A 23,467-nucleotide genomic window follows, 5' to 3' on the forward strand; every position below is an offset into this window, starting at 1 on the left:
CCGCCGCATGACAACCGCAGAACAAATTTTTGGCTGTTGTCAAAGGTTGCCTTGAGTTTTTAGCTGACTTTTTTTTTTAAATATTCAAAAAAAAATCAAGTTGACAGCCGTAGAATCAACGTAGAATTTCAGTTCAACTTGCTGATTTTTTTTTCACTGCGGTAGTTAGGCGGCTATAATCTCCTGTCAGTCACAGCGAAGGAGAAACGTGATTTCATCTCGCAATAAGCAATACATTGTTTTTGAGTGAAGATCTCACATAACATTTGAAATGTTTTAAGGCTCGAACCAAGTCCTATTCATCGTTAGCTCTGGAGATGAGGAGGATAAAATGAATATAACAAGTTTAAATATGTATACAAGTTGTAAGTTACGGAATGGATTTAGTAAGCCAAAAAAAACTTAGATTTCTTGGACTTGGAAAATATTGATTGTTTTGAAAAAAATACTCTAGATTTCTAAAAAAAATCCTATTGTCGATCCTATTTGAGAACATAAAATATTAGATCAAATAATTATAATTCGCGTAATTTTTATTGATTCGGATTCAATTTACTTACAAAGAAAATTACTATGTGGAATGCGAGGATGCGAAAAAAATATATCTAATGTTTAGCAGTTGATAAACAATTGTTGTTGATCGATATATAGATTTTCAAAATGGAATAAACTATCATATGAACTGTTCGTACTTTTAATAATTGCAATTGCGTTTGGGAAACTCCTAACAGTCATATTTAGGGAGCCAAGTATCAAACATTGCTCTGAGGAATTAATTATAAAGGCACGGTAAAGGAATATTGTGGTGACTGTAAAAATAGACGTTTAAAAAAAAAATAAAAAGAAAGAGAGGGAAAGTATAGAGTTTACGATAAAATTTAAAAATTGAATTGCGAGCATTTGTATAAACAGATTGTTTTAGTCCGAGGACGACTTTCAGGTAAAGTGTTGTGTTGTTGTAATAGGCGTCAGGTCACCCAAAAATTGATTGAGTTGGTTTTAGTCCAAGGACCGGATAGTTATTAGCACGAAAGTTTAAGCACAACATAAACTACTACAAAAGAGTTCCTGAAAAGTTGAGTCGGGTTTAGCCCAAGGCCAACTGCTGCAAAAGAGTTCCTGAAAAGTTGAGTCGGGTTTAGCCCAAGGCCAACTGCAGCAAAAGAGTTCCTGAAAAGTTGAGTCGGGTTCAGCCCAAGGCCAACTGCTGCAAAAGAGTTCCTGAAAAGTTGAGTCGGGTTTAGCCCAAGGCCAACTGTTGCAAAAGAGTTCCTGGAAAGTTGAGTCGGGTTTAGCCCAAGGCCAACTGCAGCAAAAGAGTTCCTGAAAAGTTGAGTCGGGTTTAGCCCAAGGCCAACTGCAGCAAAAGAGTTCCTGAAAAGTTGAGTCGGGTTCAGCCCAAGGCCAACTGCTGCAAAAGAGTTCCTGAAAAGTTGAGTCGGGTTTAGCCCAAGGCCAACTGTTGCAAAAGAGTTCCTGGAAAGTTGAGTCGGGTTTAGCCCAAGGCCAACTGCTGCAAAGATTGAGTCGGGTTTAGCCCAAGGCCAATCGCTCTAAAAAGTTGAGTCGGGTTTAGCCCAAGGCCAACTGCAGCAAAACAGTTACTGACAAGTTGAGTCGGGTTTAGCCCAAGGCCAACTGCTGCAAATGATTGAGTCGGGTTTAGCCCAAGGCCAATCGCCCTAAAACGTTGAGTCGGGTTTAGCCCAAGGCCAACTGCAGCAAAACAGTTACTGACAAGTTGAGTCGGGTTTAGCCCAAGGCCAACTGCTGCAAATGATTGAGTCGGGTTTAGCCCAAGGCCAATCGCCCTAAAAAGTTGAGTCGGGTTTAGCCCAAGGCCAACTGCAGCATAACAGTTCCTGTAAAATTGAGTCGGAGTTAGTCTAAGACCAATTGTTAAAAAAAAAAAAGGAAAAGTTGTTGAGAATTTGAGTCGAAATTGGTCTAAAGCTAGATGCAGTTACCGAAGGAATCGAGTTAAGTTAAGTTATTTTAAATGAGAAGAACATAACTACTGTGAGGACAAAAGTCTGTAAAAGATTAGATAATAACATGAAAGAATTTTACAAAATAAAATAAAATAACTGAAATATTTGTCCATGCAAATTAAAAATAGACACGTTCTGTCCAAGGAAAGTTGCTAATAAGTCTTAGAAAAATGTTCCAATATAATGAGTCAATATTAATGGTTGAAGTACATTGAAACGAAAATAAATCGCAAAAATGTAAGTTGCCAGCCTTACTGCATAATGTTTACCGCTCAATTGTATTTAGTTTTTTTTAGCAGAGATCTATGTAGTCAACGTAAGTTTGACGAATTCATAAATAAGGAACAAGTATAATATATTACTACAGTTAAACACACATATAAAAATATAAGGAGATAATATACAAAATACCAAGCAAAATACGGTTTTAGAGATAGCAGGCCACGAAAGTTAAAATTGTTATCAAACAAATTGAATACAAATACCATTACTTACGTACGTCGAAACTTGTGTAAACGGAATAAATACAAAAAGCCAACCGCGGTATGAATCGTTAAATTCTAACTATAGTATAACTACCACGACGTAGTTGAATATGGTTCTTCGTGAAATAGTTTCTAATAAGGTAAAGCCAAGAATCACTCTCTCAAAAAAAGAGTTTTCATCACAAAATGCTCTCTAATCAATATCATAAATATATAACCCAATTGAAAGATTCCAGGGATCTTAGATTAGACATACGATTTCATATGAAACCAAGTGATTAAAAGCTCAATAGGCGAAGAGCAATCAAGGTCATGTAAAGAATGTATATAATATAATTTGAATATAAGTAGAATATAATTTGTTAAATTAGTGGATGGAAATAGGACCGAGTTCTTAACCAACTAAACATATGTACTTTAACTCTCGGAAGAAGTATTGTTTCTGAAATTCATGTTATTTAACAATGCTATTTATCAATGTCATTCAAGCCTTGTGGAAACTCATTCAATTTATTGCATTGTTTTAGCATCTTTTGTGTACAACAACTACCATTAGCTGAGATATAGAATATCTTCAACAGTTAATAAATTCTAAGTTGAGGACCGATATCGCGTGAATCAATCGCAGGAAAAAGAAACATTCGAATAGCCAATAGAAGGGAGATAGTTCAATGAAAGGAGAATTTTTATATCACTGTTTTATATAATTGTAAAGAAGGATGTTCACTGAAGATTATACGTTTACCACATGGCTCACGTCTGTCAATGAAAACAATAATTTTTGTTCGGAGAGGAAGCCTTAAACAGTTTTCATTCAAATTGGTGATACGGTTAAATACGTGGTTAAAAATGTTACAAAGAGGATTATGATTTCTTATGCCTGATATACGTGGTTTTTACTTTTATATTTTACGTTTCAGAGCTTGGTATACTGCTGATTTTTGTTTTTTTTTCTCTTCAGTTCTTTTTTGTTACTTTAGTTGACTCGGAGGAAGACAGGATGGTTGGATGATCAACACGACAACTGGCATCATTGATATCGGCAGCCTAAGCCGGTAGCCTTCGCGCTTTGGGACGGACACTTCACAAGGCGTTACAAAACTTGAGATGAGAAGCAGCAGAAAGGATTTTAGATTAACATTAACTTTATTGTTTTGTTAGTGTACTTATTATATCTTTCAATTTGGCAAGGGGAGGATGTGGCATCCTGAACATTATCCTGAATTAGGTAGTCAGCGATAAGCGTGTAGAGCTATGCATGTGTTGTGGCATTCTAGATTAGCCGTGTTATGGCTGAATTAGTGTTGAGTTGAGGTAAACGACAATAAGCGTGGGGGAGCTGTCAGTCAGTCAGTGTACGAAGGTGTACGAATAAAGCGGTGCATGGCAGACCGCATAAATGTGTTTTAATTAAATACAAGCTTGAGAATATCACACTTATGAGTTATTTATTTGGTTACTCGGTGCAAAATAATAGCACTTTTTACAACATTGAAGTAATATGTTTTAAGCTCCTCAAACTGTCCTCAAAACCGTATCCAAATAATCGTTTTGTCACTAACCACTGCATCCTCTTCCAAGTTTAATGCTAATGTTTCCGGAGATACCAGTTACACAAAGCACAACGTCTCGAGGCCACTCTACCGCAGAGAGCTTCTCTGCGGGGACCCATTGATGGCAATCTTGGAGAGCACGACCATAGGAGATGAAAGCGGTCGCTGAATAATAGATGTCCACAATGTGACTTCTTCCAGCTTCCGACGAAGTCAAAGGACGGTTACTAACGTGACAGTTGATTGAAAATGCTGTTTCGCTACGGAGAATGGGAAAAGTTGTTCGAATTACAGAAATACAGTATTTCCATCGAAAATGTTCCTCTTGCTGACAAGGGGCAGACAATAACGGGAATCACAATTTGAATAAATTACCCCTCCAATTAGTACTCGACTGTCATTGGGCACAAGTGGAGGGACCCAATAATTGATCAATTTTTCGGGAATTGTTCGTTTAACGAGAGTTTTCAATTTTCCCACCCACGTCGATGAAACGGTCCAAGTTTAATTAAAGCCATGTGAAAGTGCCACACACAAAAGAAACCACCTCACATCGACATTTGAGCTCGATTTTATGCATCATTTCTCAACTCGAGCCGGATACAGTTAAATTCCGGTGGTTTCGTTTGAACTTTTTTTTTATTTTGTTTATTTTTATAGTAAAATCAATCAAAAATCACCTTTCTAAGTAAATTCAGTTTTGACGAAATCAAACTTAAAAATGTCAAAACAGTAGTGTTGCACTGTACCTCAGGGGAAGGTGGGAGGACATCACCACCATGAAAAAGGAGAAGGTGAACCATCAGATTATCGCATCCGGCCACCCACTGCGACACAGTCATCATCACTGTGGGGGGGTGCGCTCCGAAAAGAAGGGTCCTGATGACAACCCACAAATTGTTGAATTAAATTGAGCCATTCTCTCTGGCTGTGTGACGCAACGCAAAGTGGCAGAGCGGTAGGAACGCCTGCAGAATGTGGGTAATTTTGGGTTGATCCAGAAAGGGGGTGAAAGGTTATTAAAACAATCAACAAATTCGACCTCGAGAAGAGAGATAATTTCCATCAGCGGTAATATGTTACAGATTCGATGGGCGGTGGTGAGCGGGATTACAGGTGGCTTTTAAATTAATTATATGAAAATTACTTTCATTGGTAAACGAAATTAAAGATTTAAATTAAAGAAGAATAATTTGAATTCATAGCATAATAAAAAAACATGAGTGATTTACATATATTTTTCATTTTTTGTCAAAGAGCATGAGCATGAGCATGAGCATGAGAGATCACCCATGGTTGCCCCTCCGTTGCTGAACAGAACCGTAATATCCTTTCAGCACTACTGATTATATGCTTCGACGATCTAGTGGTGTTTCCCTTATCAACAGCATGTATGAATGCGCTGAAAAGATAAAACACCATGATTGCTAAAGCTAGATCAGTTGCGAATAGGTAAAAGACATTGGCCACCAACGGCGCCCGCCAAGTCAGTTTGTAGATCTCGATTTTAAGGGACGGAAAGTTAGTTAGCGACAGGTTGCTACTAGGGCAGCTGATTTACTCTGTGCTTACACCCCACAAGCGCCAGGAACCTGAAAAAAGGTTAAAAGGATAGGTGTTTGGACAGGATTCATCAAAGAAGATGATGAAGCGACCCAAAATCAAAGTGTTTGTTGAAAGGTAAAAAGTTTTATTCTCACAAGACAATCGGATGCTGCGGATGAGACAAAACCCGTTTAACTGTTGTTAAATTTTAAATGAAATGGTTTAATCTTAGACAGCCGGCTGTGGAAAGAAAAAACCAAATAATATTTGTTTATAGTATGAGGTGTTAAACGCAATGCTGCAATGATAGCGTAGACTGATTTTAATTATATAATCAAAAAGTTCATGAATTTGTTACGGAAAGACGCGACGAACTCAATCATCAAGTGCCTTCCTATCTTCTTTCTAAAAGACTAGATTAGGTAAAGATTTTCGTTGCCTCTCGACTACGATGCTATGGAGAGGGCAAAACACACAAACAACCGACGTCGAGCCAAAAAGAGCTACGGAGCTATGGGAAGGACTTTTCAACACAAAAAGACTAGCGCACCACACGACGTTCTTGATGAATCAAAATAATTTTGTTACGATAAACCTAACGAACTCGGATCGTTTTTATCGAAAACTATATCACAATTCACGACAAAAATGACGAAACAAAAGACAAACACAAAAAATCACTTTTACTCCGAATATTTTTTAAGACCAAGCGACAAAAAGACAAAAATGCACTGAAGACGCTGACAAAGACAGAGGGTAAAAGACCTCGCAGCGACAAAAGACACGACAAAAAGACGAAACAAAAGGAACAAACAAAAAAATCACTTTTCACTCCGAATATTTTTTTACAACCAAGACAAAAAGACAATTAAGCACTGATGACGCTGCATTTTCAGAGGGTAAACAAAAAGCAGCGCACAATTCACGACAAAAATGACGAAACAAAAGGAACAAACAAAAAAAATCAAAAGACAAGAATATTTTTAAAGACCACGCGACAAAAACAAAAAAGACACTCTATAAAAGACAAAAAAGACAAAGAATCAAAAACTAAATTTTGAAAAAATAGAAAAAAGACCAAATATTAGATACAAAAAACGCAGAAAAGTTGCTGCAAAGATTCAAGATTACGATCCTCAGACAAGAAAATAAAAAGACAGAATTCAAAAAACCAAAAGCCAAAAAGAAAAAAGACAAAAAAGACAAAAAAAAAAACAAAAAAGACAAAAAAGACAAAAAAAGACAAAAAAGACAAAAAAGACAAAAAAGACAAAAAAAAACAACAATCGGTAGGTTCTCCCAAGGTGAAAATAATACACTTGAAACCCACAGACTTGAGTTACGACCAAAATTTGCTCGAACCTCATCAATTCCTCCCCTGTACAGCTTCGCCCATCAGGCACCTCAACTAATCAAGCTCGACACCGCATAATCTGCTCCATCTTCGTCGTAGAACATCCGCTCCGAAGAACGATGAAGATCAAAATCAGTCCCTTGTCACTGCTGCCGCTGCTACCGTTGATGTTTCTGCTAGTTTCAATTAAAATGCCACCTCACTGCGACGTTCTAGGAAAGCTGGCCTGGCCTAGGATCGTCCCCCCTCCCCCGGAAGTGATTGACGACAAGTGCGGAGGAGGAGGTGCGTTCCTTTGGAAAATCCGCTGATGCGATGCTGCCACGAGAGCTTATCTGCTGTCCTTCTCCGGTGTGCTCAGAAGTGGTACACTCAGTGGCATGTAATAGTAAAAAGTTGATTTTAGTTAAAATGAAATTTAATTGAGTTTTACTCGATTTTAATTTTCAAAACTGTTTCTAAGACAGTAATGAAAATAATAAGAAATCCTTTAACGACATGCCTCGCAAGCCATGAAGCTATGAGATGGATACAATTAACCATATTTTTTAAAAGTTAAAAATCAAAAACGCTCGACGTCGTGCCAAGCAATTAACATGTAGGGTAAACAAACTCAACGAAACTGTTTTTTTACGTATTTTGAACTGCGAGTAGAAAAATTAAACCGGGTTTCGCAATAATCATTAAAACAGATACAACCGACGACGTGCCATCCAAGCAACAGTGTAAAGGGATGTACTTTAATTGCCTAAATGTGACTTTTCGCAACCAACTGAGTGTAGCAAGAACGAAAGACGGTGAATAATGATAGTTCGGTTCAACCTGGGCCGGAACTCCTCCGAAGGGATGTCGTCGTCACACAAAACTTAATCTTTGTGCTGCTATATGGCAAGAGAAAACATGTCACCGGAGAGGACGCGGACGGAAGTGAGGACATTCCTTGCATAAGGACGATGATTGAGAGATGGATAGCTCAGCTGAACAGGATGGGATCGGGGACGGCTTCAAAAAGCACCTGTACGGAGGCGAGCGTGTCTTTCGACTGAATTATGGATGAGCTTTAATGACAATGATTACTGCCGTGTAAATTTGAGTGTGGGGAAGGTTCACTCTCGGCACTCTTATATTATACATGGTCATGGATATTGCTGATGAAGCGCAGGGGGTTCTTGCTGATTACAGGGGGCTGATAGTCTCCCGGGAAGAAATCGATAAAGCAATTAGTTTTTTCGACTGAGCTGGGTTGACTGGTTGCTCTTGAGTTTCAGGGTGGTATAAGGCGATAATGGGCAAAATACAAAATTATATAATTAGAATAATTCAATGAAACTTGCACTGCCTTCCAACTTTTCAACTAATTGTTTCGCAAAACTCCTTCAAAACGGTGTGTTTGTTCTTCGAAAAGATTCCCAACCATGATGAGGACAGCACGAATAAACACCACGTTGTCGTCCGACCCAGAAACCGAGCACAATTGGAAAACTTTCTCGTACTGGTGCTCGCAGGTTGTTTTCGCGACTTCAAACTTTTCCCTCTCTCTGGTGAACAGCACACAAGATTTGTTATGATTTCGCCGAACCAAAAAGGCAAAAAGATTTTCTGTTTCAAGGTGAGCTCGTGCTGGCGCAGCAATCAGCCCAAAATTGGCTTTAAATTGAAACCCCATTCACGTAAAACTTGCCCCACAAGAAAACAATTTGAATACGAAAATTGGATCCGAATCACCATAAAGTTATAACGAGCTCGAAAATGTGTGTGTGTGTGTGTACCAATGCTTGATCCTTTCGCCGTTGCGCCACGCCACGCCACACACAAACATTGAGAAAAGGTGTCTTGGGAAACGAAAAACGTCACAGATAAATGGGTTGGAAACAATAATTTAGATCGATTGCCGTTTAGAAACGAGGTTGAACAGATCTGAATTTATTTAAAACTTTTACAAACAAATTCAAAATTTTAATTACATTTTAAGTGCATTCAGCTGAAATCATTTTGAAATGCATTTCCCTGCGTTAAAAATCATTTTAAAAATGTTTGGTAAAATTCGCAAAATGTGTTTTTTTTTTTTTGCTAAAATTTTTGTTTTCGTCAAATCTTGTATTTTATGAAAACTAATGATTGTAAAACAACTGAACAGGCTTTTGCACCCAGATTTTTGTTACAGACATTTTAGTATCTTGAAAACTACGGGTACTATCGACATATTTTTTTTATTCATCCCCTAGTACTGTCCACAAAGCAATTGACCACAAAGTTTGACAAATTTTACAATCCGGTTGTTTTGCAGGATTGGGTCCATCAAATGACTATTTTGGAATAAGAAGACAACAACTTCCTTCGTTGCTGTGCACCCTTAAAACACTTTTTGCATTCAAATATTGAGACGTTGGCTTGTTATTTCAATTTTAATATTTTTCATTAACAATTTTCATTAAATCGAGTTTGTTTGAAATTGTTATGAGGAAATATTACAATGAAATAATAGTTTGTTTGTAATAGCTTATTACACGATTAAAGCAAGTAGCTTGATTAATGGTCAGTAAGCAAAGCCTCAGCATTTCATGTGTGAGCTTATGGAGGACTTTTATAATTACTATAAATTCAGAATGTTTTGGACAGTCAAACTCAACGCTACATCCTTTAATCATGGAGCTTGCATAACTCATATATCCCACAAAATTGTTTTGTATTGATTTGACATAGAAAATGTACAAAGTTGCCTTCAAATAAAAAAATACGCGTGAGCCTGAGAGCATGAGTATGAGAGACCACTCATGGTTGCCCCTCCGTTGCTGAACAGAACCGTAATATCCTTTCAGCACTACTGATCATAGGCTTCGACTATCAAGTGGTGTTTCCCTTATCAACAGCATGTATGAATGCGCCGAAAAGATAAAACACCATGATTGCTAAAACTAGATCAGTTGCGAATAGTTAACCGTCATTGGCCACCAACGGCGCCCGCCTGTCAGTTTGTAGATCTCGTTAGTTAGCGCAGGTACCCCACAAGCGCCAGGAACCTGAAAATTTGTTAGTAGGATAGGGTGTTAGGATTCATCATAAAAGATGATGATGTGACCCAAAATCATAGTATTTGTTGAACGGTATTATGTATTATTCTCAAGGCAAGCAATCGGATGCTGCGGATGAGACATATCCCGTTTATCGGTTGTAAAATTTTTAATGGAATGGTTTAACCTTAGACAGTTGGCTGTGGAAAGATAGATCTCAGATCATTTGTAATTAAAGAATGAAGAATTTTACAGTCTGACTTTTAAATTGAGATGATTTACGAGTTTTAAATGATTGATGTTTAGTGAGGTAATGATTAACGAAGCGAACGATTGCCGTTCAAGAGCTAAACGACATGCGACACCTAGTGTTGAGTAGCAGAACAGAGCGAAGAATGTCAATTGAAATTTCCGCCTATTGAGGTTATGTATGCGAATTCTGTTTTGTTACATTCCAGCGTTGAAAACAACTTTTGAGCAAAAATTCGAGCTTATACTTTGTTAACTTTTGATGCTCTATCATTTTAAACAATATTATTTTTTCAAAAATATTTTTTTCAATTTTTTTCTTGCAAAACTTGAAAATTTTAATTTTGTTTTTTCATTCTTCGATGCTTTGCGCCATCTGTCGGAATTTTTGAGCTTTTGATCGCGAATGAGCTGAAATGGTATCCTAAGGTTTTGTTGTTGTTGCACACCGACGACGAACGCCAAAAATCCCGCGACCCAGCAGAAAGGCATTGCAAATCGAACTGGCTCAACTGTCGGCGAGACAACCCAGTTGCCTTCAAATAAAAAACTAACTTAATCCACCTATGTGGTTGGTGCCTTCCTCACTCTTTTCAAACAATGGGTGATATGTGATATGATGGGTTTGGACACAAATTTCGTCTGATTTCGTTAAGTTCCGGAATACAAAAAACACACATATAACTCAAGGGCTCATAGCTTGAGACAGGGTTGCCAGATTCTCAATGTTTTAGACTCGTCGGAAAGATCTTTCGATTGCCTAACCAACGATGGGTCGGATGATGGATCCGGACGTTGTTTACATACGTTTAAGTGAGATCCGGCTACAAAAAAGTACATAAATATCACTTAAGTGGTCAGAACTCGAAACAGGGTTGCCAGATCTTCAATGTTTTAGACTCGTCGGAAAGGTCTTTCGATTACCTAACCAACGATGGGTTGGATGGTGGATCCGGACATTGTTTACATACGTTTAAGTGAGATCCGGCTACAAAAAAGTACATAAATATCACTTAAGTGTTCAGAACTCGAGACAGGGTTGCCAGATTATCAAATTTTCAGACTCGTTGGATAGGTCTTTTGATTACCTAACTAACGATGTATAACATGATGATGTTTGGTTCAGTTTACTGCCATTTATTCAACTTCCGAAAATATGCGAAAACACATTTTTATACATAACTTTTGAACTACTTATCGAAACTTCAAGCAATTCAATAGCACCTTATGGGACCCTAAGCCAAGTCGAATGCGACTGGTTTGGTCAAAATCGGTTCAGCCAGTGCTGAGAAAACTGCGTGACATTATTGGTCACATACACACACACATACACACAGACATTTGTTCAGTTTTCGATTCTGAGTCGATATGTATACATCAAGGTGGGTTTTCGAGCTTTAAATAAAAAGTTCAATTTTAGACCAGGATTATAGCCTTGCCTCAGTGAGGAAGGCAAAAATACGAAATAAAAAATAAAAAAAAGAAATTCAGAAGATGAATTACTTTTTTATTAAATGCATGTATACATTTTTCAGGTTTAGGGTAAAGTTAATTAAATGAACAAACCTTGATTAGAAGTAGAGCGTCCAATTTCCCGTCCCAGATTTCCCGAAAAAAAATATTTCCCATTTCCCGGGAAATTTGTAAATTTCCCGAGAATTCCCTAAATTTAAATGGAATAATGCATTTTCTTATCTTCTTGACACTCATATTTAATTTTCAAAAAAAAATATGAAAGAGCTCAATTTTATTTTAATTTATTTGATTTAATGTTCTTATTGAACTTATCAGTTCTTTTTAAAATTTCATGTCAAGGTTTATTTTAAATTATATTAATTTCTATTTACAGTTGTGAATAGTTCAATTCACAACTGTAAATAGAGCAACTCTCTACAAAAACCGGCCGATTTCGACCATTTTTATTTTTTTTAATTTTTTGATTTGGCTTAAACTTTGTGGGGACCTTCCCTATGACCAAAGAAGCTATTTTGTATCATTGGTTCACCCATACAAATCTACATGCAATTTTGGCTGCTGTCCATGCAAAAGTGGTACTTAATGGCTTCAAACAGCTGTAATTTTTGAGTGAATTTTCTGATCAATTTGGTGTATTCGGCAAAGTTGTAGGTATTGTTGAGGACTATTGAGAATTTTTTTTGCGGATTTTTTTATCAACTTTTTTTTCACAAAAAATCAAGTTCCCAAAATACGTATTTTTTTATTTTCGAGATTTTTTGATATGTTGATACGTAATTCCGGGTTGGTAATAAATTCCAACGAAAAATCTATTCTATCGATACAAATACTCCCAAAACGGTGTTATACCCACTCCAAAATGTTTATTTAGTAATTCTATGGTAATATGTTGACACTTAGTTGAATTAAAAGTTTGCAAAATTAAGTTTAGATAAGTTTTATATAGAATTTCCAGAGTTATATAAACTTTTATACTAAGTAGTTAGTAAACTTTATATTCAATCCAAATTACTTTTTTAATCAGTCAAGGATGCCTTTTTGGAGTTGGGAGACTGGATTTATGGTGATTTGTCAACAAATAACATTATTTATGTTAATTTTTCGAAAGGTGTACAAAAATTTTCTGCACCTTTTTTTATTTCTGTAATAGTATTTGTTTTATAACTTTTTATCGAAATCATCTTTTCATGAGCTTTTTATAGCAAAATGTTCGACAAGAGTTTCTGAACAAAACGTAGTACCAGTTTTCTGTCAAACTTTAAATTGTTAACATGTTTTATCACAAAATGTGCATAGTGCCAAAGGAGTGTTAATACTTTTTTTACATACTGTATCTCTGGAAATACATTTTGGAAAAGCTTCAAATTTTGGGCCGAAGCAGTTTATGGCGCATGTTTTCGAACGGCTTTTTGTTTGAACCTAAATTCTTTTAATTTGATAGTGTTATCTGTAAAACTCTCTAACAATACTTCTAAAAATGGCTATGACCACAATTACTGGTCGAAAATTGTGAATCAAAAAATGAATTGTTCGTCTCCGACCCCACGGCTACAAATCTGAAGAAAAAGAGCACAAAAAAATCAGGGTTTTACGTTCCGGGTTACAGGCAAAAATTCAATCGAAGGAGCGCATCAAAACCTTCAAATTAGTAATAGGATTTTTTCTGGGACGATTCCTCGCCGTGCACGTTTTTTTAAAAATTTCTAAAAAAGCGTTTTTCCAAAAGCAAACCTTAATCCTTTCTTTTGTAAGAAAGGCAAAAAGATTTGCAAAGAAAAAAATATTGTCTGCATGGTTTTTTGCCTTCCTCACGTTTTTGTTTTCATTTCAACTTAGTGTGTCAATATTATTCTTGAACATATTTTCTCATACTATTCACGGATACATTATTTAAAAGCAATATGATGGTTTTGGAGCATGGATATTTTACTCTCTGCCCAAACACTGTGATTAGAAAAATAATATATTTTAACAAAAAAAATTCTAATGATTATTTTTTGATATTTTGTACAAATTTTCAAAAACAGCTCAAATTTTTTCTCAAATCCAAATTTGAATAACATTAACAATGGCTTTTTATTTTAAACTACTTTTATCTGTTCTTGTAAAAATCCGAAAATGTAGTCCGATTTCTAATTTATGTTTTTTTTTCATTGAGAAAAAAATGTGCATATATTTTTTTAATCGTTTGTGTTTAAAATACTTTCTGTCAAGAAGGGCCACGAAGATGATGTTTTAAAATTGAATATAAATCCCATTGTAAATCCTTTGCGGTCGTATAATATGGTTGACAACTTCCAGATCCGATAGTCTGTGACAACAAACTTTCCGCACATTATATCAAATTTCGTCTGTTTTTCCCGCCCTTCCTCAACTATGTGTCACATGAAACTTTCGATAGACACACACACACACCGGTGTATCCGTTTTTTCCTTCCTTCATTTGACGAGCTTTCCATCGAAGGCCGCATGGAAAATGCGGGAAAAACTTTTTCGACATGGTGAAAATTAGCTCATCGAATATTCCGCTCGTTATCGCTCAGACTCGGTGGCAGCCGTCACCGTCACCGGAATAAGAAAAGAGGTCGTCGGCGAAAGGAAAACGATGTGCCATGATTAAATTACCAACCACGCGCGTAAGGAAGCAACGGTCCTAGGTTATGTTCCGTTGTAACCGGAACAAGTGCAAATAAACTGCTGACTTTAGGCCACCGGCAATTCCGGTGCGGATAGCCTTAGTGCGGTTAAGGACTCAAGTCACCTTGCTGTCTCGACACGTGGTTATTTATCTTTCAAATTTAGAGACACAAGTTCGTGTCGGATTGAAACGCTTTCTTCCTTTTCGTTTTGTTTTGCTTGCTTAGAGCGCCTACCAGTATGCAATCCGGCGTGGCTCTACGTACAAACAGAACACTTTGCAAGTCTAGCTGCAGGCGAAAAAAAAAGACTAAGAGAGAGTCAAACTGGGCAGCAGCTGGCGCTGCCGGATTTGTAATTCATGGCACACACTTCGAGCAGGGTGACGTGTCTGAAAAAAAAATATTTGCCGGCTTTAAAGAAATTAATTTGATAAAATTTATCGAACAAAGCTACGCATTTTTATAACAAAATTTAAGAATGTTGTCACCCTGAACAGGCCAAAAACACCCTCGCTAGCACCGACATACCCCAAAACTTTCCACAACTATGTCCATACGTGCGTATGCTCAACACTGACTGTGAAATTTGCAAAAGTGCATTTCACCTCTCACACTCTCCAACTCCCAGCGTCTGTTTGTTTGTACAAACCGCCTGCGGTTATGCAATTTAGTTACGGTCTGTCATGATTTACAGAGTTTCTTTCTTCTTCTTCCTCTCCCATTTTCAGCTCTGCGTCGTGAAGGCAGAGTCATCTGGCGGAAGGCAGAGCAAGGAATATGGTGTACAAATGGTATGCCAATCTGAGTAATCGTACGATCGCGATTACCATCGTCGTCTGTATTTGTATGCTGTACGTGTCCTATACGTTCAACACATGCCTAATATCGAGCATCAACAAAACGTGGAAGAAGGTATGCGGGGGTAAAGCGCCCCAGGTTAGGCAACTGTTTAATTTGATTTTTCTAATCTACTTTCAGGCTCACACGAGCATCACCACAATGACCACACCAACGGAGGAGACCGAGGCGCCCCAGATCAAAATCCTGGGCTCGATCGTACGGATCGTCCCTCTGACGGACGATAGCAGCGGCTTCGAGGCCAAAGGTATGCTGAACGCCTCGGACGGATCGCCAAAGTACCGGTTTCTGCGGCAACAGGGTTTACGACCATCGCGACACCTACCGGATGCGCTGATCATCGGCGTCAAAAAGTCCGGAACGCGGGCCCTGCTGGAGTTTATCCGACTTCATCCGGATGTCCGGGCAGCGGGTTGTGAGGTTCACTTCTTCGATCGTCACTACGCCAAAGGGTTACACTGGTACCGCCATCACATGCCACCCACGATAGAAGGTCAAATCACGATGGAGAAAACGCCCAGCTATTTCATAACTAAAGAAGCCCCGAAACGGGTCTACCACATGAACCCCAGCACAAAGCTGCTGGTAGTGGTCCGGGATCCGGTAACCCGCGCAATCTCCGACTACACCCAAGCCCGTAGCAAGAAGAAAGACATGAAACGGTTTGAAGAGCTGGCCTTTCTCAACGGAACCTCCGGCGGGGTCGTCGACACCAACTGGGGACCCGTCAAGATCGGAGTCTACGCCAAACATCTCGAGCGATGGCTCGAGTACTTCCCCTTCCCAGCTAATCTTCGTCAGTGGTGAGCGCCTGATCGCTGACCCAGCCGTCGAGATCGGCCGCGTCCAGGACTTCCTCGGCCTCAAGCGGGTCGTCAACGAGAAGCACTTTTACTTCAACTCCACTAAGGGCTTCCCCTGTCTGCTCAAATCTGAGGAACGATCCTCGCCGCACTGCTTAGGCAAGACCAAAGGTCGCAATCACCCCAAAATAGAATCCCAAGCCATCGAGCGACTCCGCGAGTTCTACCGGCCGTTCAACCTCAAGTTCTACCAGCTGACCGGCATAAACTTTGGGTGGCCCTGAGGGTCGCTGGTGACCCGGTGGGACAACCGGTAGCCGCTGTAAATAGCCGCGAGTAGAGTTCCTATAGCTAAATCAAACGGTGCCATCGAGTATTTGGCGCGAGCAGCGGAGCGAAGCAGTGCCATCTTGTGGCATTTTCGGATTCGCCTCAAAGAGATACGAACCAAACCCCTTAGTTTAGACTGTAAGCAAAACAAACACTTGAACTGATGTAGGCAGAACTCATTTTCCAAGAGGTCAATTAGTGTTAAAACAGTACCAAATATTGCGTGATGTATAAAATATGAAACAGATAGTTTTGCACAGACAGGATAAGATGTAAGCACATTCGCACAAATCTATACAAAACAAACAAAAACAAATTCTTGAAAAAGGTTGAACACAAAGAATGCTGCTAAAAGTTCATTGTGATTCTCGAGTGCTGTAAATCGAGTTTGTAAATCAATGATCTTTCCAACAGGAAAGAAATGACTTTGAACTGGAAATAAATTACGTTGAAATAAACACAACTTATTATTATTTTAAATTTATATCACATTTCCTGGAATACACTATTATTATACCAAAGATTGATTTATAAACATATCCAATCCAAATATTTTAAAATATTGCAGATAACAGAATTTAATTTTTTTTTACTAATTAAAATTTAAGAACTCTATCAAAATTCTGAAATTCGAAAAAAAATGAAAACTTTAAAATTCCCAAAATGGCTTTGGTATTCCATTTTGGGATTCGGCAGAAAAAGTTGAGTGATCTCTTGATAGAAAAAGACAATCAACCGAATGACCGTTATACACGTTATAACCGTTACGACACGCGAGTTTGTGCTTCTTAAAATTTATGGGTAAAGTTCCATGTCCATTTTTTATTTCTCATTTACCGTGTACCTTTTTCGAGCACTCTGTTGTGCGATGTTTTTTTATTGCTGAAAAAATGAAAATCTGATCACTTTCGCGTAACCGTGTATCTGCATTTTGACGTTTCTCTCGTTCTTCTGTTCTGATGGTTACGAAAGAGTGCGATCAAAACAATCGACCGAATCGTCGAGGTTCGCGTGATTTTTCTTAAAATTTAATTTAAAATTGCAGTAAAATGTCGTTACTACTTTCTTTGCTGCGGTAAGGCTTGATTGGTCACTATTAATTGCTGTCTAAAAGTTAAAATATTAAAATTTCAGGGCTCCCCTTGCCCCCTCAAAAGCCTTCCTCGCGCACTCCCTGCACACCGCAGCCGGACCCAGCTGCTTCCGGTTCACACCGGCCCTGTTCGCAGAACCCCTCAAAAAGAAGCGCAAAATCGACCCCCAGGTCCTGAAGCAGCGCGAAGACCGCAAGCGAAAACGCCTGGAAAAGCAAATCCGCCGTCTGGAGAAAAACGCTCGCCAGCTCAAACCGGTCGAAGACCTGCAGGTTCCGATCGAGCTGCTGGACCAGCAGGCCCAGCGCCGGCGGACACAGGGCGTCAAAGTCACGCCCGCGATGCAGGACGAACGGGTGCTGCTGGAGAAGCAGTGGGCCAAGTTCAAGATGCAGGAAAAGCTCGGCGACTATCAGCTGATTGACCGGGTTTTGGCCGCCCAGACGAAGGCCCTGAACGAGCTGCGGTTCGAGTCAGAGGCGCTGTACCAGGCCGCGATTCAGCCGGATTTGGCGCTGGTGCCGCTGAAGGCGGTCGGTCCGGTGGCGACGCCTCCGATTCGGGGGTACGAAATGCCGGACGGCGAGTACATCGACATTTCGAAGAAGTGGGAGTGAATAATGATGATAATGTTGAATGAATGCTTGTAGAAATTGTAAAGTCAGAGACTTTTTTAATGGTTGGAATATCACAATCTACTCAAAACACTACTGTGAAAACAAAAAAATATCACATCGAACTTCTTCTGAGAATTATCTAGCAAGGAAAAAAAGTTTGGTTTTGCATACCGACCAGGCGCAATCGAACAAGCTAGCTTTCGAGCTTTGAGAAATCTCTTGAGCGAGGACACTAACCAGTAAATTGACAGTCGGCTCAAAAGCCGACTTCATTTTTGTTATACATAGAAGACGGGTTGCAACAAGTCAAGCAAAACAGCGGTGGCAAAAGCAAAATCCATATCTTGAATTTTGAGGCTTTTGTTGAGTCAGCTTTTTTTAGAGAGTTGGAACAGTCACTTAATCTCGATGCACACTTTTCCACAGCAGTCGCATTGCATCATTAGATCCGGAGTGGCAGCAAGTACGGCTGGACCTCATCCACATAAATTTCTGCATTCATCAAAACACACATTTTCGCGGATTTCCAGCATTTTTTGCAAGATCAGGCTTGCTGCAGGTTCTTGACCTTGTAGATTGCTGTTTCGGGGCGTACCTTACGCTACACACCATGTTCTTATCGTGGTTCAAGCTCGTTCGCTCGAATAGCGAAGCGTTCACGTATATTGAAGACAAGGAAAATCTCTCCGAATAAGATGCACTGTTCTCTTTCAACTGAACGCGTTACAACAAGTTGAGCCTCCAACATCTCCGACGCTTCCTTGCGCTGGGCTGAACGACTAAACATCAAAAACCAACGAGAGGTAAAGTCGATGCAAACTTGATCGATACAAATTCTGTCATTCCGATAATAAATTATTTGTTTTTTTGTTTTTTTATTTTTTTTTTTGTAATTATTTAAATGCAAACAATTTTGGTTCAGTACGATCAGATTTTCGGTTGCTTCAATTCTTAATACGACGTACCATTCATATCACAATCTCGATCACAATGCAAGCTCAAAAGAGGAAGCAAAAAACTCTTTCACTTGCGCAGAAGGTCCAGATTATCGACGAGTTTGCGAGCGACGGTGGAAATACGGCGTTTTTTCTTCCACCGTGACAAGGTTCATTCCGCAGAGGGATGAGCTGCCTGAAAACTCGCATGGCTTGTTGAATCGGAAGATCATGAAAGGTCTAAGCTTCCCGTAGTTCAAGAAAGTTTTGTTCATCTGGCTTCTCCAACAGCGTGAAGCCAACATCATCGTTTCATTTGATTTTTTGCGAGCCTAGGCCAAAGAATTGTTGTTTGGGGAACTACAGAAGCACGAAATATACGTGCATCAAGGTTTCGTTTTTTTTTTCTGACCGGCTGCAAGGAACGTTGTTCTTTCCAACGAAAAAACTCCAGCTGGACACCTTCCTCTTTAATGAAAAATCAATCGACTGGATTGCGGAGGCCTGGGACGAAATCTCGCTGAAGACAATACAAAACTCCTGGAAGAAACTTGTGGATCCTTTTCCGGATGGCGAGTTTCATCCTCTCGAAACAGAGGATGCTGCCGAAGGAGACTGTTTGCAGACGCTGGAATGGAATATGTTTGGCACAGCTGGTCGCAGCTATCGCCAGAACGTCCACTTCAGAGAGTTTGAAATGTTGGTAAGAAATCAGATGTAAGCCGGTGTACGATGAACCCGGCGTGGCTAAATCCTCGATTCGGTCTTGATCCTAATGTTGATCCAGTTCTCGTCGAATGCGAACTTGGAGAACCATCGCTTGACTGATCATCCGGTAGTGTGGGCGATCTCCCACTCGAAGCGGAATTTCCGGACGTCATGCAGGCAATGGACTGTCAGATGAGCTTTATCTGCAATGAAGCCGCTGATTTTAGTCCTTTAGGCTTTGCACACGAAATTAAAGAAAGATGAATGGCGCAAGCGAGCGCATTATTTTATACAAGTTTGTTTTGGTTTCTTGTCTTGTTTTTAATCCCAAATACATTTAAAAAACGTTGAATTTCTCAAAATGTTTATTTATTTATTTAATTTTAGAGTTTCACTTGCTTACCCCTAGTTCCGTTTGACGTTTAAAGGTTTGACGTTTACTTGTTTTTTAACTGAGTCACAGCTCAGGTCCGCCTTCGCAAACCATCCGTGACGAAGGGATTGCACGGTTCCTTCTTCCTTTGCAATCGTCCAATTCGAACTACCAGGAAAAAGCGACTCAACCGATCTGATTTCGCTATTCATTTATCGAGTTTGTTGGTCCGCATCCGAGGGGAGTGAGTTAAATTGATTCAATTTTCAGAAAATAAAACACCGAAATAATATCACTCAACAGGACACTCAACAACGTGACGGCTTTCTAGAGAAAGATCCGACGACGTTCTGCAGGATACTTGGAAGCCGCCGTAGAATGCCCGTTTTGCACCGGAGCTAAACAAAGCGGGTGGACGACTCTGAAGAAATGACGATCGAAACAATCTAACAACAACATTGAACGGTGCGAAGCACATGGCATGGCTGTTGGTCGCGCAGTCATATTCCCAAAGTTTCGACCACTCTTTTGCCGTTTCCGAAAGGCAAACACTGTAGCGATCCGCAAGAAAACCTTGCCTCCAAAACGCCGAGGCTTGTTTTTCTTTCCTGCATGGAACGCAACGGAAATGAGTTCGAAGCTGAATTCCAGAAGCAACAATGCTGGACGTGAATTAGAAATCTCGGCAGATTGTCAACGCAAGATTGGGGCATTTTTGATAGGCTTGGTGTTTAAAATAGACGTCTGTGTTTGGGAAGTGAAAGTCGGGGTTTCTTTCAACAAATCATCAAACTTCAGTTCAAATCAGCAATCGTTTATTTCTGCGTGGTAAACGTGTGCGCCGCCCGCGCACTTCCGGCCAATTTGGCAGCCTGCTGCGTCCCAATGACCGCCGAAAGCCTCAGCAAATCATACTTCGTATAGAGCGCCGTAACCGTCATCGAGCTCGCGTCCACTCCGTCGTGCTTGTTCTGGTACTCGTCCGCCATCAGGTTGATCATCTCGGGATAAAACTGGGGGAATTGAGGAAGCTGGTAGAAGACCAGGTGGCGGATGCCCTTGATTCGCGTCCGCCGGAAGAAGTGCGAGCGTTCGGGTAGAGCATAAAGTGGGCACTGCCGTGGAAGAACATGTCCCGGGCGCGGGCGATTTTGCCGTCCTTGGAGTACTCGCAGATTTGGACAAAGTTGAGCTCTTCCTTTTTGAAGTAGTTGCGCAGCCGGACGTAGTCGAAGTAGGACGGGATGAAGATAAGGGTGCGTGCCATCGTGACGGAGCGGAGTTGGGGCAGGAGGACGGTGGTGAAGTGGGCGAACTTGGCGTCGTAGGACGCTTCGAGGGAGGGCACTTCGATGCGGTGGAAGGTTTGGGGAAGGGAGACGATGGCGTGCCGGATTGAGCCGGTTTTGACGGGGTTGGCGACGCGGGCCTTGCCGTGGTAGTTGGCGCATTTGTTGTTGAAGATGGAGCGGAATTCGGGGAGGTCGTGGGAGGAAAGGAGCAGGGTTTGTCGGTAGAAGCGGGACCATCCGTTGAGGCACCAGTAGCGGACGCGGGAGAAGTCGGTGTGCTCGGTAGATTGGGGTTGCAGGTGAAGGTGGTCCATCAGATGCAGCACGTGGTCCCAGTTCTGGACGAGGCAGATTTCCGCTTGGTCTAGGATTAGAAGTTCGATAGATGAGAGGAAGTCAAAGTCCCGCTCGGATTCGCCCTCGGCGCCGATGGTCATCCGGAGTCCCAGCGGAGAGGCAAGAATCAGGTCCGAATTGTAGTACTTTGTGTACAGTTTCATCGAACTTTTGCTGAACGAGATGCCGATCCGGAAGTTGTCGTCGGTGTTGCCCGCGAATGTCCGCTCGTAATCCTCGGGCTTGGGGTTGACCTTTGGGAAAGCCAGCGTTTCACCGCCGTACTCGGACTGGAAGCGTTTGTAGTTGGTCACCAGCTTGGGGTCATCCCCGGTGAAGAGGCGCTGAATCGTGTCGACGATCTTCAAAGCCGCACTGCGGAACGGGACCACGATCAGGACCTTTGGGCGAACCAGACCTTGGTCACGGTACTCCAGAACCGTCGCGACTTTTTTCTTCTTTTTTCCCTTTGCTTCCGCCAGCTTCAAATTGTGGTGCAAGATCTTCGACGTCGACTTCAGAATGTGGTTCAGGGCGTGCAGGCAGTAAACCATCTGAAGATCCGACCCGTTGTCCAGATTCCTCCCAGGAAAGTACAAGTCCTGATAGTTGTTCAAAATTGAGAAGCATTCCGCTTGCAGTTTGTTGAAGACCGGATCCTCTAAGTTCCGTTGAATCTTTTCCTTTATAAACAGCTTCTTCACATCCAACTTTTCCGGATTCAATGCCTTCGGAACGGTCCCTTCCGGCGCGTACTTCTCGTCGTCATCCAGCAACGTCGCACCCTTCGCTTCCTTGCTACGATCCTTCGGAATCTCCACCATCAGCTGTCCCAACCGGCCAAAGGCGATGGTGCTCTTGTTCGTGACGGCCGGGTTGGCCGACACCGATTCCAGCATCTGCGGACTAATGTTGTAACTGATGTGGTTCAAGTAAGGATCTGACTCTTCGTCCTTCTCCTCTTCGTCCTCCTCCTCCTCCTCGCCCTCTTCCCCACTGGACTCTTCCTCAACCTCAGAACCATCATCCATCTCCTCATCCTCCTCCTCTTCAACTTCCGCTGATTGCTCGTCCTCTTCCTCCTCCTCCTCCTCACTCTCGTCACTCTCAATCGCCACCTCCCGCCGATCCGCCCCCTTCCTTCCACTGTTCAACGTCTTCACCAGCACGTCAAAGTGGTCGTCCTCCCCGGCTTCCTCGCCATCACTACCCATCGCCGCCAGCTCCTGCTCCTCCTCCACCGCCCCATTCATCTTCCGTTTGTACTTGACTTCAGCATCCTGCTGCCGACGCAGCGCTTCCATCGCTTCCTTGCTGCGCTCCATGTGGCGCAGGTTCTTCCGGAAGCGCGAGACCGGTGCCCGCTGGGCGCGCTCCTTGCGCTGCTGCTTCTTCATGGCCGGTGTGAGGACGGGGCGACCGCGGCCGCGTTTGCCGCCCGAGGGTTTGTGGTGTTTGTTGGCCATTGTTGCACTTTTGTTTCAATTAAAAAAATGATTGATGAAAACTTTTAACCACAACGAATAACATGCTGCAGGATTTTGTGCTGATTCAACATGCGAACGTAAACAAATGCACGTTTTGCTTTTGAAAAAAAAAACATCGCACGAAAGAGAACGGAGAAAAACGTCAAAAAATGATTACACGGTTATGGAAAAGAAGCAGAAAAAATAAAAATTACTCCAAGACTATCCAGCTTTTGAAGCAAAAATGGCGTTCGAATGGTGAACGCCCGAAATGTCAAATTCACGCAGCGGTACCAACATTACGAAAAAAGTGTGCCATGGCATGACAGCCACATTTTTTCTAATGTTGGTG

The 23,467-nt window shown here is 40.9% G+C and overlaps 3 protein-coding genes across 3 annotated transcripts in view; 2 read left to right on the top strand and 1 right to left on the bottom strand.

Annotated features, from left to right (window-relative positions):
* LOC6040796 (heparan sulfate glucosamine 3-O-sulfotransferase 3B1) overlaps positions 1–16,752 on the top strand; it is a 196,451-nt gene extending 179,699 nt beyond the window's left edge. The window contains 3 exon segments of the mRNA XM_038251521.1: positions 15,032–15,215; positions 15,282–15,940; positions 15,942–16,752. Coding sequence (XP_038107449.1) covers positions 15,081–15,215; positions 15,282–15,940; positions 15,942–16,248 — 1,101 coding nt within the window. The 5' untranslated portion in view covers positions 15,032–15,080 and the 3' untranslated portion in view covers positions 16,249–16,752.
* Positions 16,753–17,224: 472 nt separating this feature from the next.
* On the top strand, positions 17,225–18,048 carry LOC6040799 (39S ribosomal protein L40, mitochondrial). Its single transcript, XM_001850086.2, has 2 exons — positions 17,225–17,369; positions 17,429–18,048. Exons 1-2 carry the CDS (start codon positions 17,344–17,346, stop codon positions 18,003–18,005), a joined length of 603 nt encoding a protein of 200 aa, XP_001850138.2. The 5' UTR covers positions 17,225–17,343; the 3' UTR covers positions 18,006–18,048.
* Positions 18,049–20,819: 2,771 nt separating this feature from the next.
* LOC6040800 (digestive organ expansion factor homolog) lies at positions 20,820–23,237 on the bottom strand. The gene is given in 2 exon segments (XM_001850087.2): positions 20,820–21,117; positions 21,120–23,237. Coding segments are annotated over 2 exon segments (2,277 nt in total). The 5' UTR covers positions 23,116–23,237; the 3' UTR covers positions 20,820–20,836.
* Between the last annotated feature and the right edge of the window lie 230 nt (positions 23,238–23,467).

This window comes from Culex quinquefasciatus, chromosome 1, assembly GCF_015732765.1.
Source record: "Culex quinquefasciatus strain JHB chromosome 1, VPISU_Cqui_1.0_pri_paternal, whole genome shotgun sequence".
In the NCBI taxonomy this organism is placed as follows: Eukaryota; Metazoa; Arthropoda; class Insecta; order Diptera; family Culicidae; genus Culex; species Culex quinquefasciatus.